This window comes from Eumetopias jubatus, unplaced genomic scaffold (genome assembly GCF_037043125.1).
Source record: "Eumetopias jubatus isolate StellerSeaLion01/CBP00866 unplaced genomic scaffold, mEumJub1_p1.0 scaffold_4, whole genome shotgun sequence".
Classification (NCBI taxonomy): domain Eukaryota; kingdom Metazoa; phylum Chordata; class Mammalia; order Carnivora; family Otariidae; genus Eumetopias; species Eumetopias jubatus.
The window spans coordinates 112,611,462-112,624,593 of record NW_028274810.1 but is presented as its reverse complement, the minus strand read 5'-3'; the positions used below and the strand labels follow the sequence as shown (position 1 = coordinate 112,624,593).

The 13,132-nt window shown below is 45.5% G+C and overlaps 1 protein-coding gene across 1 annotated transcript in view; it reads right to left on the bottom strand.

Moving 5' to 3' along the window:
• Positions 1–13,132, bottom strand: part of FAM135B (family with sequence similarity 135 member B) — a 173,432-nt gene that overhangs the window by 9,446 nt on the left and 150,854 nt on the right. The window contains exons 11-13 of the mRNA XM_028105680.1: positions 10,888–11,042; positions 3,868–5,866; positions 1,945–2,111 (exon numbers count right to left, since the gene is read on the bottom strand). Coding sequence (XP_027961481.1) covers positions 1,945–2,111; positions 3,868–5,866; positions 10,888–11,042 — 2,321 coding nt within the window. The remainder of the gene's footprint in view (positions 1–1,944; positions 2,112–3,867; positions 5,867–10,887; positions 11,043–13,132) is intronic.

Below are 13,132 nucleotides of genomic sequence, written 5' to 3'. Positions count from 1 at the left end.
AATACCAGGACAAGGTACCTGGGTGGAACAAAATTGGGGAAAGGTATGTAAACAGCTGGGACTTGGGAAGCAGTGACATTGACGCTGAGCAGGGACACCTCCCCAGGCAGCGAGCCCGGGGTGACTAGACACAGTGGTGTGGGATGGCATGCATCTCTGGGAAAGGCATGAGGTTGAATCGCAGGAGGGAAAGGGTAGGAGATGATAGTGGGGAGGCTCAGAACACAGAAGCTTTCTAAGACAGAAGTTTATTTTATTTTCTGAGAGCTACAGAGAAAGATTTTTAGTAATGGACTGGCACGACCAGATCTGGTAAGATTTTTAGAAGATGACTCAAACAGTATTGAGGGCGACGGTTTGGACGGCGAAGAGATGAATTTGTTGGCATAAGGCAGAATGAAACCATGGGCTCTGGAGCTCTGACAGCTGGGTTTTCACCTTGGCTCAACCACATTAGCTGTGGGAACTTACACAAGTTATTCAGCTGGCCTCTTACGCAGTGTCCCCAGTTATAATGGGACAATAACACCACCTACTCTGCAGAGATATTGTGAGAATCGATGACCTTAATGGATGTTAAGCATCTAGAAGGGTGCCTGGCCCCAGAGTGATAGACCAATGCTGCTTCTCCTCCCCTTCCTCCTCATCTAGAATGTATCCTTTACCACTGGATTATTTGACACTTCACCAAATAGACCTGTTGACCGAGTGTCCCGGTATCCACGGCATACAGCCAGACAGCTAAATGCATTAGCCCCTGGATTGGGAATTCAGGGTATAAAGAATAGTGTGCCCTGGAAGCATAACACACCACCACTCCCTACTACATGATCACCAGAAGACAGTGAGCACAGGTTTTGCCACTTATCACCTGTGAAGCCCTAGAGAAGTCCTTTCCCTTCTCTGACGTTAGTTATGCACTGGAGTCCATATAAAGTGGATGTCAAGATGCTTCCAGAAATCATGTTTCACATTCCAGTTTTCAGATCAGTTATGATGTAAACTTGAGCTTGAGGAGAACTCAGATGCCCTGTACTTCCAGCTGATTGGATCACTTCCTTTTCAGCCAGTTCGGGAGAGGCTAGAATTCACAAGGGCAAGCAGGACCAACTGCTTGCATTTGGTCCAGGCTGAGCTGGGACCTCAAGATCTTCCAGCAAAGCTGGTAAGTTCTGTATCTTACAGAGTCTTAGAACTGATCGAGAAACCCAAAGAAAGCTGACACTGGGGCCTCAGTCATTTGGGAGGCAGGGCGGGGAGAAGGAGCCCTTCCCACTCTCTTCTCTCTTCCCCTGGACCTCTATAGTACTGGTACCTCTCGTAGCATTCAGCTCTCGGTCCATATTTGCTGATCTCACTAATTTAAGAACGTTTTAAGGTCAGGAACCATGTTGGGTCTCTGCAATCCCAGAACTTGGTACAGTATCTTATAGGCAAAAATTGCCCCATAAGTGAAAAAAGAATAAAAATAGGCAACAAAACAGTTTGGGCCACTAGCCTGAGCCTGTCCCACATGAATCTACATTCATTCCAATCTGTTTTTTCCCTTGTGCTTTTGACTCATGCATCCCTTGACATTTTCATTCCAATAATCCATCCACCCATCCATCCATCCACTCGCTCCATTCCTTCTTTTATTTTTGTTCATTAGTTTCATTGTTCATTCCATTTCTTCATTCATTCCATTATTTATTTATTCTATTTATTCCTTCACTGCATCATTACATTCATTTATGAATTTCATTTGCTCAACAGATTTTTGTGCCAGAGAGATAGATCTCTTCCTTGGGAACAAGGCCAGGCCATTTCCCTAGACCCAGGATGCTGCCGTCCCACAGTTGCTAATAACACTGTTGAACAAGTACCTGACTTAAAATCTTTCAAAAATGTTATAAATTGTCCACAGTACAGAATTTTGAGGAGGAAACTTTTTTGGGGACTCACCATCTAGGCCATGGACACAGACTACCAGGTGAATCCCATCTTCCAAATTTTCTTCCTCTTCCTCTGGTGGGAAATACGGTATATCAGAAGCTAGTACAGATAAGTCACTGTACAGAAATCCATCAATCTTCAGTTCTTTTTTAAATTTTTCTTTGGCCTGATAAAAACTGGAGAATACACTAATTAATCAGAAGCCACACTGTGTATGCCATGTTGAGCAGGAGATGAGTTGAGCTGGCTGGGACGTGGGAGTGATGAACATCTATAAGGAAGTACCTGTGAGCAGCAAAGGCAGAATATGGAGCCTCGGGAGATGCTGGTGAGGGATGCTTTTTCTGAGCCAGGAGGCAGGAGAGCATTCCAGGAAAAGTTTTGTGTGATTTGGGTTCTGCAGATTTCTATGTGCACAGGCTACCATGGCTTGGCCTCTACCTGCTTCCCAGCATCATCTCCCAGCCTCCAGAGAGAACACATTTCTCAGGATTCCCTGCCTAAATCAAGTTTGCTTACTTCCGTGCCTTGGTGCGTTCAGGTCTGTCTGAAATGGGTTTCCCACTGGGTTATCACAATCTTTGCCCAAATAACAGACAAGGTGGTGATTAAGAGCACGGACTCAGGAGTCTGACTGCTAAGGTCAGAGTCTCAGCTTTGACACTTACTAGCTGTGGGCCAACCACTTAAAATCTCTGTGTTGGGTATCCTCAATTGTAAAAGAAGAATACACCATTATCTAATTCATAAAGTTATTCTGCGTGTTAAGTGACACAGTCTATGTAAAATGCTTAGAACAGTACTTAAAACTGATTAAACAGTAAGAAACATTATCTATTACCAGCCTCATCACCATCATCACCACCATCATCATCACCACCATTACCATCCCCATCATCACCATCACCACTGTGTCTCTCGTATTTGCTCTGCAGTCACCTCTAAAAGGTTTCCCCTGGCCCCCATCTCTAGGCACACCCGCTGCCCCCAGCCATATCGGGTCCTTCTTCTGGTTCAGCGGTGCATACACAGGAACCCTCCTGTTTACCCAGCTACCCTTGTTCACTTCTCTCATCTTTCTGTCTCCCTCTTAGGCTGTAAGGACGGTAACCTTACAAGCAGGCATTGGTCAGTGCTTGCTGTCTATTTATTAAATTGATGCCATAGGCATATTAGGTACTTAATATTCTTCAGAAAGTGAGGAATCCAATGTTTACCTGCCTGTGCAATCTCTTTCGTGGGTATCATTAATATGTAACTCTTCAGCATTTTGCAGAAGAGTAATAAAAGGATTCTATAATATACTTAATCAAATATATAGTTTATAGATGAGGGAGCAATATGAATACAAACCTAACGCAAGGATGAAGGGATGGATTCTGGCATTACACAAGGAATGACATGAGTAAGAACCACACAAAAGGGCTGAGGAGCCAAATCTGAGGCAGATTTCCTCAAAGGCCCTTAAAGAACAGCCTCTCAAAATGTGCGAAGACAGAGGTACAGTAACATTCATAGCAGAGTTGTTTATCCTAATAAAAACTAAAAAAAAAAAAAAAAAATCCCAAATATCCCTCTCTTAAGGAGTTTGTTCATAAATCATGGTACATATAGAAACTTTCCCAATATGTTAGGTTGAAAAAAACCTTACAGTTTGTACAGAATCATCCTATTTTTGCATAAGAAGAGAATAGAGATGTACACAAAAAAAGTGCAGAAGAACTTATGCAGTGGATGTAATTGAGAGATAGGCTTGCTGATAGATTTTACCTCTACTATTCTGCATCTCTGACTTGTAGGACATAAATATATTACTTTATCTAAATCGGGAAATAACTCCTATCTCAATATTGAAAGAGTATGCATGAACCTGAGCAATATGCGGGGAATCTAAAACCGTGCCGGGGGCGGGTAAGCCAGTGGTCGGCTTACCTGTACATCCTTTCACTGACTTCTTCCTCCAACTTGCTCGAATGGGTGGAGACCACAGCAAAGGAACCCAAGGGCTGATGAGTGATGGGCAACAGGGTCTGCTTGGCAGAGAACCCAGCCCGGGCAGGGGTCTCCTTGGGCACAGACGAGAAAGGGAGACACGTGGCAGTGCAAGACACGGACAGGTTGACGACCTCCACGGCCTTCAGGCTGTCCAGAGTGAAGGTCTCTGCTGGGCTCAGGTGGGACGCCATGACGGAAGTGCCTGCCCTTGGCTCTTGGTTTCCTAAAACCTGGGAGTGAATGAAGTGAGTCACAGGAGAGCACACGGTGCCTGCTTCACGTCCAGCCTCCAGAGGAGCGTGAGCTCCTTCGCTAAATGCTGCATCATCAGTGATGCGTGGTGAGCTGCTCTGCTCGCCCGTGGAACCCAGGTCGCTGGCATCAGCAGCTGCCCTACAGCTCCATTCAGGCACCTTATGGTGGGCGATCGTCTCATCATCTGAGATGCTGCTGTCGGAAAGAGCGCCTTTCCCCACATTCAAGTCTTCAGGCATGCCCTCTGGGGTCTCTGTTAGTACTCTAGGACAAGATCCGTGCCTAGGGATTTCAAGTGCTAGGATACGTGGTATTTTTACATTAAGACCTTTGGTTTCAACACCCGGAGGGTTCTCAGTCCTGCCATCAAGATGACAAGGCCCTTGAGGATCAAATTGACTCTCTGTACCTTTGGGGATGTCTATGTAACCAGGGCCCTGCTGGCTGTCGGCACCCGGAACCACCTGCACAAGGGAATGGTCTGCCCCAGCATCCTGGATTCTGGATCCCAAGGAGTCTACGCTTTCCATGGGTACAGCTGGACATTCAGCAAGACCTCCACCTTGCTGCATGGTGTCCACATCTTCAGCAGACTCCTCTGGACTACTGATTTGGGGTGCAGACACAGACTTGGTCAACTTGGTGAGTGCCAGCTCCCGTTCTTCCTCCTCAAAAGGCAAAGAGCTAATGGAGGTGAGAGACGCCTGGATCCCACTCGGCAAACTCGTATTACTCTCTGTGTGTCCACCCTCTAAGGAGTTCCTGTGCAGGGCATGTCTTCGAACCAGATGGTGCAAGACTTCCCGGTCACTGGGTAGCTCCAGGGCCCTGCTTCGCGCCTCGGACCAGGCAACAGAGCTTGGCTCGCTCTCAATGCCTGAATCCGAGATGATGGAAGAAGATCTCTTGATGACCCCAGAGAGCACCGACACTTCCTCCTGCTCCTCTGAGTGAGGGTCCTTTGGGGAAGCCCTAACATTCAAGGGATCCCTCAAAGTCGAGTTTAGTGGATCGCAGGGCTCAGAGGGGATGAGCTTCAGACTTAGCAGTGCCATCTTGCCCTCCTGGTCTGCAGCCTTTCCTAGAGTACTTGACTCATGGAGCATTATTTTCTCTGAAAGGATGGCATTTTGACAACCTCCACCCACTACCTCTTGGCCTGGCACAGCTCTGTGTGATTCATAGTTATCTGCAGAGTGCCCACTCTCCTGCTGAGCTCTAATGACCACTGTGGGCTCAGTACTGCAAGGCCTCTTATTGCTATGTGATTTCACATCAATGTAGGTGAGTGCTGGGGCCTGGCCATCCTCCGGACCTGGGCTCCTTCTGGGCAGGTCCTCATCTGCCTGTGGATGTGTTCCAACATCAGACCACTGGCCAGTCCAACATTCCTCTTCAGGCAAACCTGCTTTGTTCTGGGACTCACCAATTGTCAGATACACCTGAGATCCGGAGCACATGTCTGCACATTTTGGTGTGGTTATGTTGTCATCTGGCTCTGGACACCTAATAACTTCCTCATCAGAGTCCACTTGGGGTGGTTTCATGGTGGGCAAGACAAGGTCTTCCCTAAAAGGTGATTTTCTATTTACAAAAGGGTCCTCTTCTCTGTCCTTTAGATTCATTATTGCAGGACTTGTCGTTGGAACATCAAAATTAGGGTAAACACTCAAATTGTACCCTACAAAAAGAAGAAAGAAAGAAAAATCTATTGTAGTTTAAGAACCTATGTCCACAAACTATCCAAAAGCGCGACTATATAATAAATAATCTGGCTGAACTCTGCTCCTGGTTCCTAGGGGACAACCTCTGAATTTGTGCAATTTCCCAAGTGATGGAATGGTCTTTGTTATCGGTGGTGGGCCTTAAAAGCTTATACTAACCAGGTGACTCAAATGAGTCCTTTAATAGTTTATGCTAAGGAGATGACTCAGGATGGGCCCTGGCCATGCCAGAAAGGCCAACTATTTGGTCAGGGCTTTGAGCCAGGTGGTACAAGTATTTTCCTCTGGGGAGAGCAGTTCAATCGTGTGGCCAATGATTCGACCAGCCACGCCTAAAAAATGAAACCCGAATAAAATCTGTGGACTCTGGGGCTTGAGTAAGCTTCCCCGGTGGGCAATACACATTGATTTGCCAGGATGACCAGGCCTGGGGTCATGGGACCTTCATGTTTGGGACCCTTCCAGACCTTGCTTTACAGGTGTCTTCTTTTGGCTGGTCTTTATTTATATCCTTTATATTAAAATGGTAATCATAGGCATAGCACTTTCCTGAGTTCTGTGAATTGTTCCAGCAAATCATTGAACTGGGAGGGGGGGTTGGAACCCCTGAATTGGTATCCAGTTGGTCAGGAGGACAGGTGGTCTAGGAACCCCCAAGCTTGTGTCTGACATGAGGGAAGTCTTATCAGAGGCTGTGCCCTCAACCTGTTTGACCTAATACCAGGTAATTCGTGTGAGAATCACCGTGCGCTAACGCAAAGCTGTCAAACATTGTAATTCATGATTGGTCTTTTACTTACCAAAACAGTTTTAAATTAATTACTGCTTATAAATATTAAAGCATTTCTCTATATCATGTACAGTATTTACAGTGGAGAAAGAGCTTTGGAGCCAGGAAGGCCTGTTTTCTGGTCCTGACACCGGCAGCTACCAGCCCTGAGGCCTTGGACAAGGACAGAACTTAAATAAGTTTTTTTTTTCCCTTTTGAGCTCACTTTCCTCAACTCTAGGAAGGGCAGATTCATAGCAACCAGCAGGCCTCATAGACATAGCTCACAGGAGAGTCATAATATGAACTGTCCACACGTAGGGAGGACGGATTCCTGCCTTCAGGAGAGAAACCCTCCAAGCTTGAGCTCTGTCACCAGGGCAATTATCCTGCATGGCATTCAGACCGCAGAGGTTCCCGGATCACTCTGATTTTCCTGGTAGGATGGCAGGGTCAAAGCATGACCTTCTTTCTCGTATTTTTTCTTTATGGTAAACTATTATCTCTCTCATCCTGTCTCTGTTCTCTTTTCTTTTGTCTTCTCTCTTTCTCCTGCCCCTCCTCCTCCTCCATTTCCTGCTCCTCCCCCTATCTCTTTCTCTTTCTCTCCCTTCTAATAAAACCTAAATGGAAGAGAATAAGTGTCTCCCATGTCTGTCAGTACCACAGCTCTCTTGAAAAAGCCATCTGATAGTTTATTCAATTTCCACATACACCAGACAAAAAAAGAGGGACTGGGCTTTTATTTAAAACTTCTAAATTCTTCAAATGGTTTTCATAGAAGTTAAAGGAATATAACTTTTGGAAGTTATGAAGTGAATCACTAAGATACTTACAAACCATATCACCAGCTCACACCTTGGGGTGAAATTTATGGCTGGGTCAAAGATTAGAACAAAGATCGGGGAAGAATGGGTCTCTTCCTTATGTGGATATGTTCTTGGGATCTTGAGACACTGAGCAAACGTCCCTTCCTTTGGGGGAGGTTTCCCACAGCCAACAGCAGGTTAAATGTTCTCTGAACAAATTCCCAGCATCCCCTCTACACAAACATACTCTAACACCATCACCACCATACAACTCACTTGTGCACTGGAAAGAAGGGTTGTGTTGTATGAGTATCATTGTGCCCACGGCTAACATCACGGCTGCCACATGGTGAACTGTGTTCATAAAATGAATCGAGAATAGAACAGAAATGCAGCAGAACAAAGACTATTAGTCTCACGAACTGCTTATGTTGGTTTGAAAAAAACCGCAACATCCATGTTATTTAATCCGTGAATAATGCATTGGCAGAGCCTATGCACAAAGCCCTATACTAGGCCACAGGTTAGGGAGAGGGGAAGTGGGGATCAGTTTTAATGATGAATTAGTCTCTGTCTCTAAGGGATTTTCAAAATATTGGGAAGCATACAAGGTACAGTAGAGTTGGCTCTCCTACATAAAGCATGTGGGCTGTATCTTGGAGAATATGAATTGGGTTCTTCAGAGATGGAGTTAATGAGTCATATGAGGCACAGAGAACAGCAAGGGCCAAGACCCAGAAGACTGGGGCGCACAGTCTGGCCAGATATCAGTTAGATCTCGTGTGAATGCAGCTAGGGAGAATGGGGGCATGAGGCGGCCATGGGGTTAGACAGGTAGAGGGAAGCCACCATATGGATGGACCTACCTGAATGCCCTGTATAAATGAGGAGTCTGGTCTTTATAGTACAGGCATCAGGAGATTGGCAAATTCTTGGAACAGAGAGGAAAGATGCCTCTGATTGTCAAAATAACAACACTAGCTTCACTACCACAACTGTGGAAAAATAAAGGAGTAGCGGAGGATCTAATTCAAAGAGAATGGATTTAGTCCTCAACTAACGACCAGTATCAGCTGACATGCATTCATAACTTCCTTTGTGCCTTAAGTGTTCTATGGATGGACCTATCCACTGCTCACAGTAGACCTACAGAATATAAATTACAATTCCTTTTGCCCAATTTCACAGTCACTAATGGTTGGAGCAAAGATTCCATTTGAGGCAGTCTGGTCAACTGTTAAAACCCTTAGGTAAAAGGTTCAATTGCCTTGGGGCAGAAGAGTGAGGGGTCCCGGGGAGAAGGGATCACAGACAATATAGACAGAATTTGCAAGGGTCTGGCACACAGTAGGTATCTAGCCCATGGTACTGTAGCAGACCATGAATAATTATTACTATTTTAATACGGAAATGGGACTCTTTTAGTTCCCTTTCTTCACCACACTGAAACAATGGAACGCAAATCTGATGACCTCCTTGAAAATTACATTAAGGTCACCAATTCCTGGGGAAAGGGAAATAGTTCTTTATTTGCTAATGCTTTTGCTCTGGGATTAAAGAACCATCAGAGCACACTGTGAAGGAACAAAGAAGGTCAAGAGAAGTTCTGAGTGGGGAAGTAGTCTTGGGAAAAGGGAACAAACAGGTGAGAGGTCTGTAGAGAGTCTTGGGGAGACAGCCAATCCTCTGAGAGCAATTGCCTTGGGGTCCTTCTGGGAAGACGGGATCCTTAGTGCTGGGGCCACAGACTCAGTCAAGTTCCCTGTCCCAAGCACCTTCCAGAAGCTGCAAAGAGATGCTGCCTCTGAAACACAGGCAAAGATGGACAATACATAGCTTCGAGGCCCCTGCAGGGGCAAATGACCCCCAGCCACATGGAAATCTAGAGCACGGACTTGGAGGGCAGCAGAGAAGGGCCAGCAGGGCAGCCAGCGAAAGCCCAAGATTGACTTCCCATCACGTGTGGCAGAATGGATGGGTTCAGCAGATAGGAAGATTTATAAAAAATAAAGCAATACAATTGTATGCATGAGTTGCAGGACAGAAATTTGCATCCATCAGGGTGTCTATTCATATGTAAAGGAAACAGACTGAAGACTTTCTGCAAGGAAGCCAAGTAGTAAATCCGAGGGTCTGATCGCAGGTGCTTATTGTAAATTTCTTCCCTACCTGTTCAGGTGTTCTGTAGCAATCATATATAACTATAATGAAGATGAGCACACACACATAACAAACACACGCACACTTAGCCTTGGTGCAAAGTACTAAGCGTTTTTTTGACCAGCTGGGTAGGCGGCCTTCTCTAGCGTGCGTCCCCTTCTTGCTGTCATACACAGTGTTGACGCTAGATGTCAGGGCACAACTGAGAATCCAGTAACATCCCTCCATCACGAAGTTACACTGTCCTTGGAAGTCTCCTTGACTTTTTTCTTTTTTTCTTTTTCTTTTTTAAAGATCCTACAAATCTCTGCTTGCAGAAACTCTGAAATTTAAGTGGCGCATGATTTAAATGATGGGCATCCCAGCATCATGGTTTGAAACGCCTCACAAAGAGATGGCAAAAAAAAAAAAAAAAAAAAAAAAACAAAGAGATGGCAGGGCAGATCTTGAATATTGTATTCACCGTGCCTCAGTTTCTCTCTGTGAAATAGGGCTTATGAAGTTTTTTGTTTTGTTTTGTTTTGTTTTTAAGAGGATTCAAAAGATAAAACACGTAAGACTTCCAGCCGGCAACTTTCTGGCTCTTTAAGGGATCATGGGTCTACTTCAGCTATGATAGCTTCTGGGTTTCCATGAGCAGGGCTGTGGGAGGGGACAGAGGACTAACATCCACGGAATGCCCCGTGGGCACCAGGCTCTCTCCCGCTGACCTATCAGTCCCCTAACACACTGTGCTGCCCAGCAAGACAGACCGCGATGTGGATACAAACGCACAGATACACACAGATGGGATTACAGCCCACTTTCTTGAATACCTTGCCCAGTTCGTGGCATGAAGCAAGCACTCCACAGGAGTCTGAACTGAATGCTACCAAAGTTCAATGAGAAATGACTTTATATTTGAGATATGAAAGGATGTCCATCCTCTGCTCAGGGTGAGGGGAGAATCTGGTTCCCATTTCATAGGTGAAAACACCAAGGCACTTGGTAGAATTTTACCCCAGAGGGAGTCAGGAAGGGGATCTCTACCATAGCTGCCCTTCTGTTGCGTTGATTTGTCAATTGCACCGACACAAGGTCATCTCAAATAACTAGCTTAGCCAGAGATTTTGTGTCTCCTCCATGAACTGCCAAATCACTTCCTTGATTTGGTTCCACTCCTGTTGGAACATAAGTAGGGCAACTGACCGGAATCCACCGATAAGCCTTAGTCTTGAGTCTTTCCAGAACAAAGACCAACCTGTTGCAGGGCAGTCCACGTATCTGTCCTCAAAGATAACTGGCAAGGTGTTCCAGTCGCCATCGATGTCCAGGCACTCCGCGGGCAGTGGGGGCATGGTGGTAAGGTACTCCGAGTTACGGATGTCCAGAGACAACTGGCTGTGGGTCTGTATCCTGGGGACACACATACTGGTTGAGCATTGGAACAAGTTTTAAATGTGGTAAGAGTCATTGCCTCATCCCCTCATCCCAAGAAAACACTCAGGAAACATTCAGCAGGCTCTGACAATACATCATCTGTGTGTCCATCCTCTCTTCCTTTCTCCCAGCCAGCTACCCAGCCCCACTGGTCTGGGCACTGAGCTTAGAGGTCACGGATCGTGCGACCGGGGCACGTATCACATTCCATTTTAGTGGGATGCAATAAATACCATTCCAGTGGAGCAGGATCTGAGCTTCTAAATGGCTAGAAATCTTAAATTAGTACTTTGGAGGAAAAACTTCAAACTCCTTATCCTTTATTCTTGCTTTTCTAACCTGTAACACTTAGAGTCTGAATTCTAGGTCGTGGCATTGTATTAAGAACCATCTAAGATTGCTTTTTTTTTTTTTTTTCTTGTTTTATTGCTTACTCTGTGGACACCAGCATCCTGGATTAGCGGGTAAGTGCCCCTAGCTCAGGATCCACGAGTTTTGGTTCCTCCGTGTAAGATAAAAAAATGCCTTAAATTCTTCCTCCCTGGACCAAACACCCTTCCACCAGCAGGAATTGGATTTTGGAGTTTGAGATCATCAGTACTCCTCATTCAAAAGATGGTATGGTAGGAAATGTTTATTCCCTTTCTCAAGTCCCTAGAGAAGGGAAAGAGTCTATTTCCTCCCACAAAGGAAGAATATTAACATCCCATCATTCACCATTCCACCTCAATCACTTTTTTTTAAGATTTTATTTATTTATTTGACATAGAGAGAGAGACAGTGAGAGAGATCACAGAGCTCTGGAGAGGGAGTAGCAAACTCGCCGCTGAGCAGAGAGCCTGATGCAGGGCTCGATCCCAGGACCCTGAGATCATGACCTGAGCCGAAGGCAGATGCCCAACGATTGAGCCACCCAGGCGCCCCTTACCTCAATCACTCTTAAACCCAGGGAGAAGAGGCTGGTAAGTCTGGGAGAAGAATTACACACACATAGTTAGCTTCTATCTGTCTGTCTGACTGTCACTGTTTTTAGAGCAGCCTGACCTCTGGAAGCCCCCACATCACTCTTTAGCCATGTAGACAGGTCACCTGCTCCCACAGAACCACTCATAGAGGCAGAACTCCACACAAGCCCAGGGAAAATTCTCTCATTCTGCACTCTCGGGAACAAATATACTGAACGTATATGCATATAGGATACTTTATACATGTATTTTGAATATACATATGAAATATGAATATTTTATTTCTTTCTTATTATTCAACTGGATTTTAACCTATGATCAAAAAGGATAAACAATGTGGGTGGCTCAGTCGGTTAAGTGTCCGACTCTTGACTTTGGCTCAGATCGTGATTTCAGGGTCATGAGGGTGAGCCCCAGGTCGGGCTCTGTGCTCAGTAGGGAGTCTGCTTGGTATTCTCTCTCCCTCGGCACCTCCCCCTTGCTCCCCACCCTCCCTGTCTCTTAAAAAAAAAAAAAAAAGGATAAGCAATGTATTTATTCTCTTCTTCAAAGCCATGAAGGCTGTAGCAACTTCTTAATATCGTGAAGCTTTCTCTGAATATTTAAAGGGAATTTTGTTGCAATCAATCCCGTACTTCTTAGCTATCACCTGAACCTGGAAATTCTGGTCCAGTTTTTAGTTTATTAAAAAAGTACACTGACTGGACACCCACGTGCGGAGGACTGGGTCCCCAGGCAAAGGTATATACCGCCAGGATGGCAACTTGATTCTGGACCTAGAGAGCTCACAGTCATGAATAAATCGGGTGATTAATCAAGTAACTACCACATAGCAGGAGAGGTGCTGGGGAGTCGGGTCCGGGTTACCTCCTGCCAGAAGGTGGCTTCTTGACTTTGTGACTTTGTGGATGTGACCAAGCACCTAAAGCACTGCTGAGCGTGTGTTTAAACAAATGACTAAAAATTCTAGAGCACATACACAGTTCTGTCACCTCACACCTAGGATGGCTATTCTTAAACCCAAGAAAAAAGCAAGCGTTGGTGAGGATGTGGCTATGTTGCCGCCCTCGGACACTGTTGATGAGGACGTGAAACGTCACA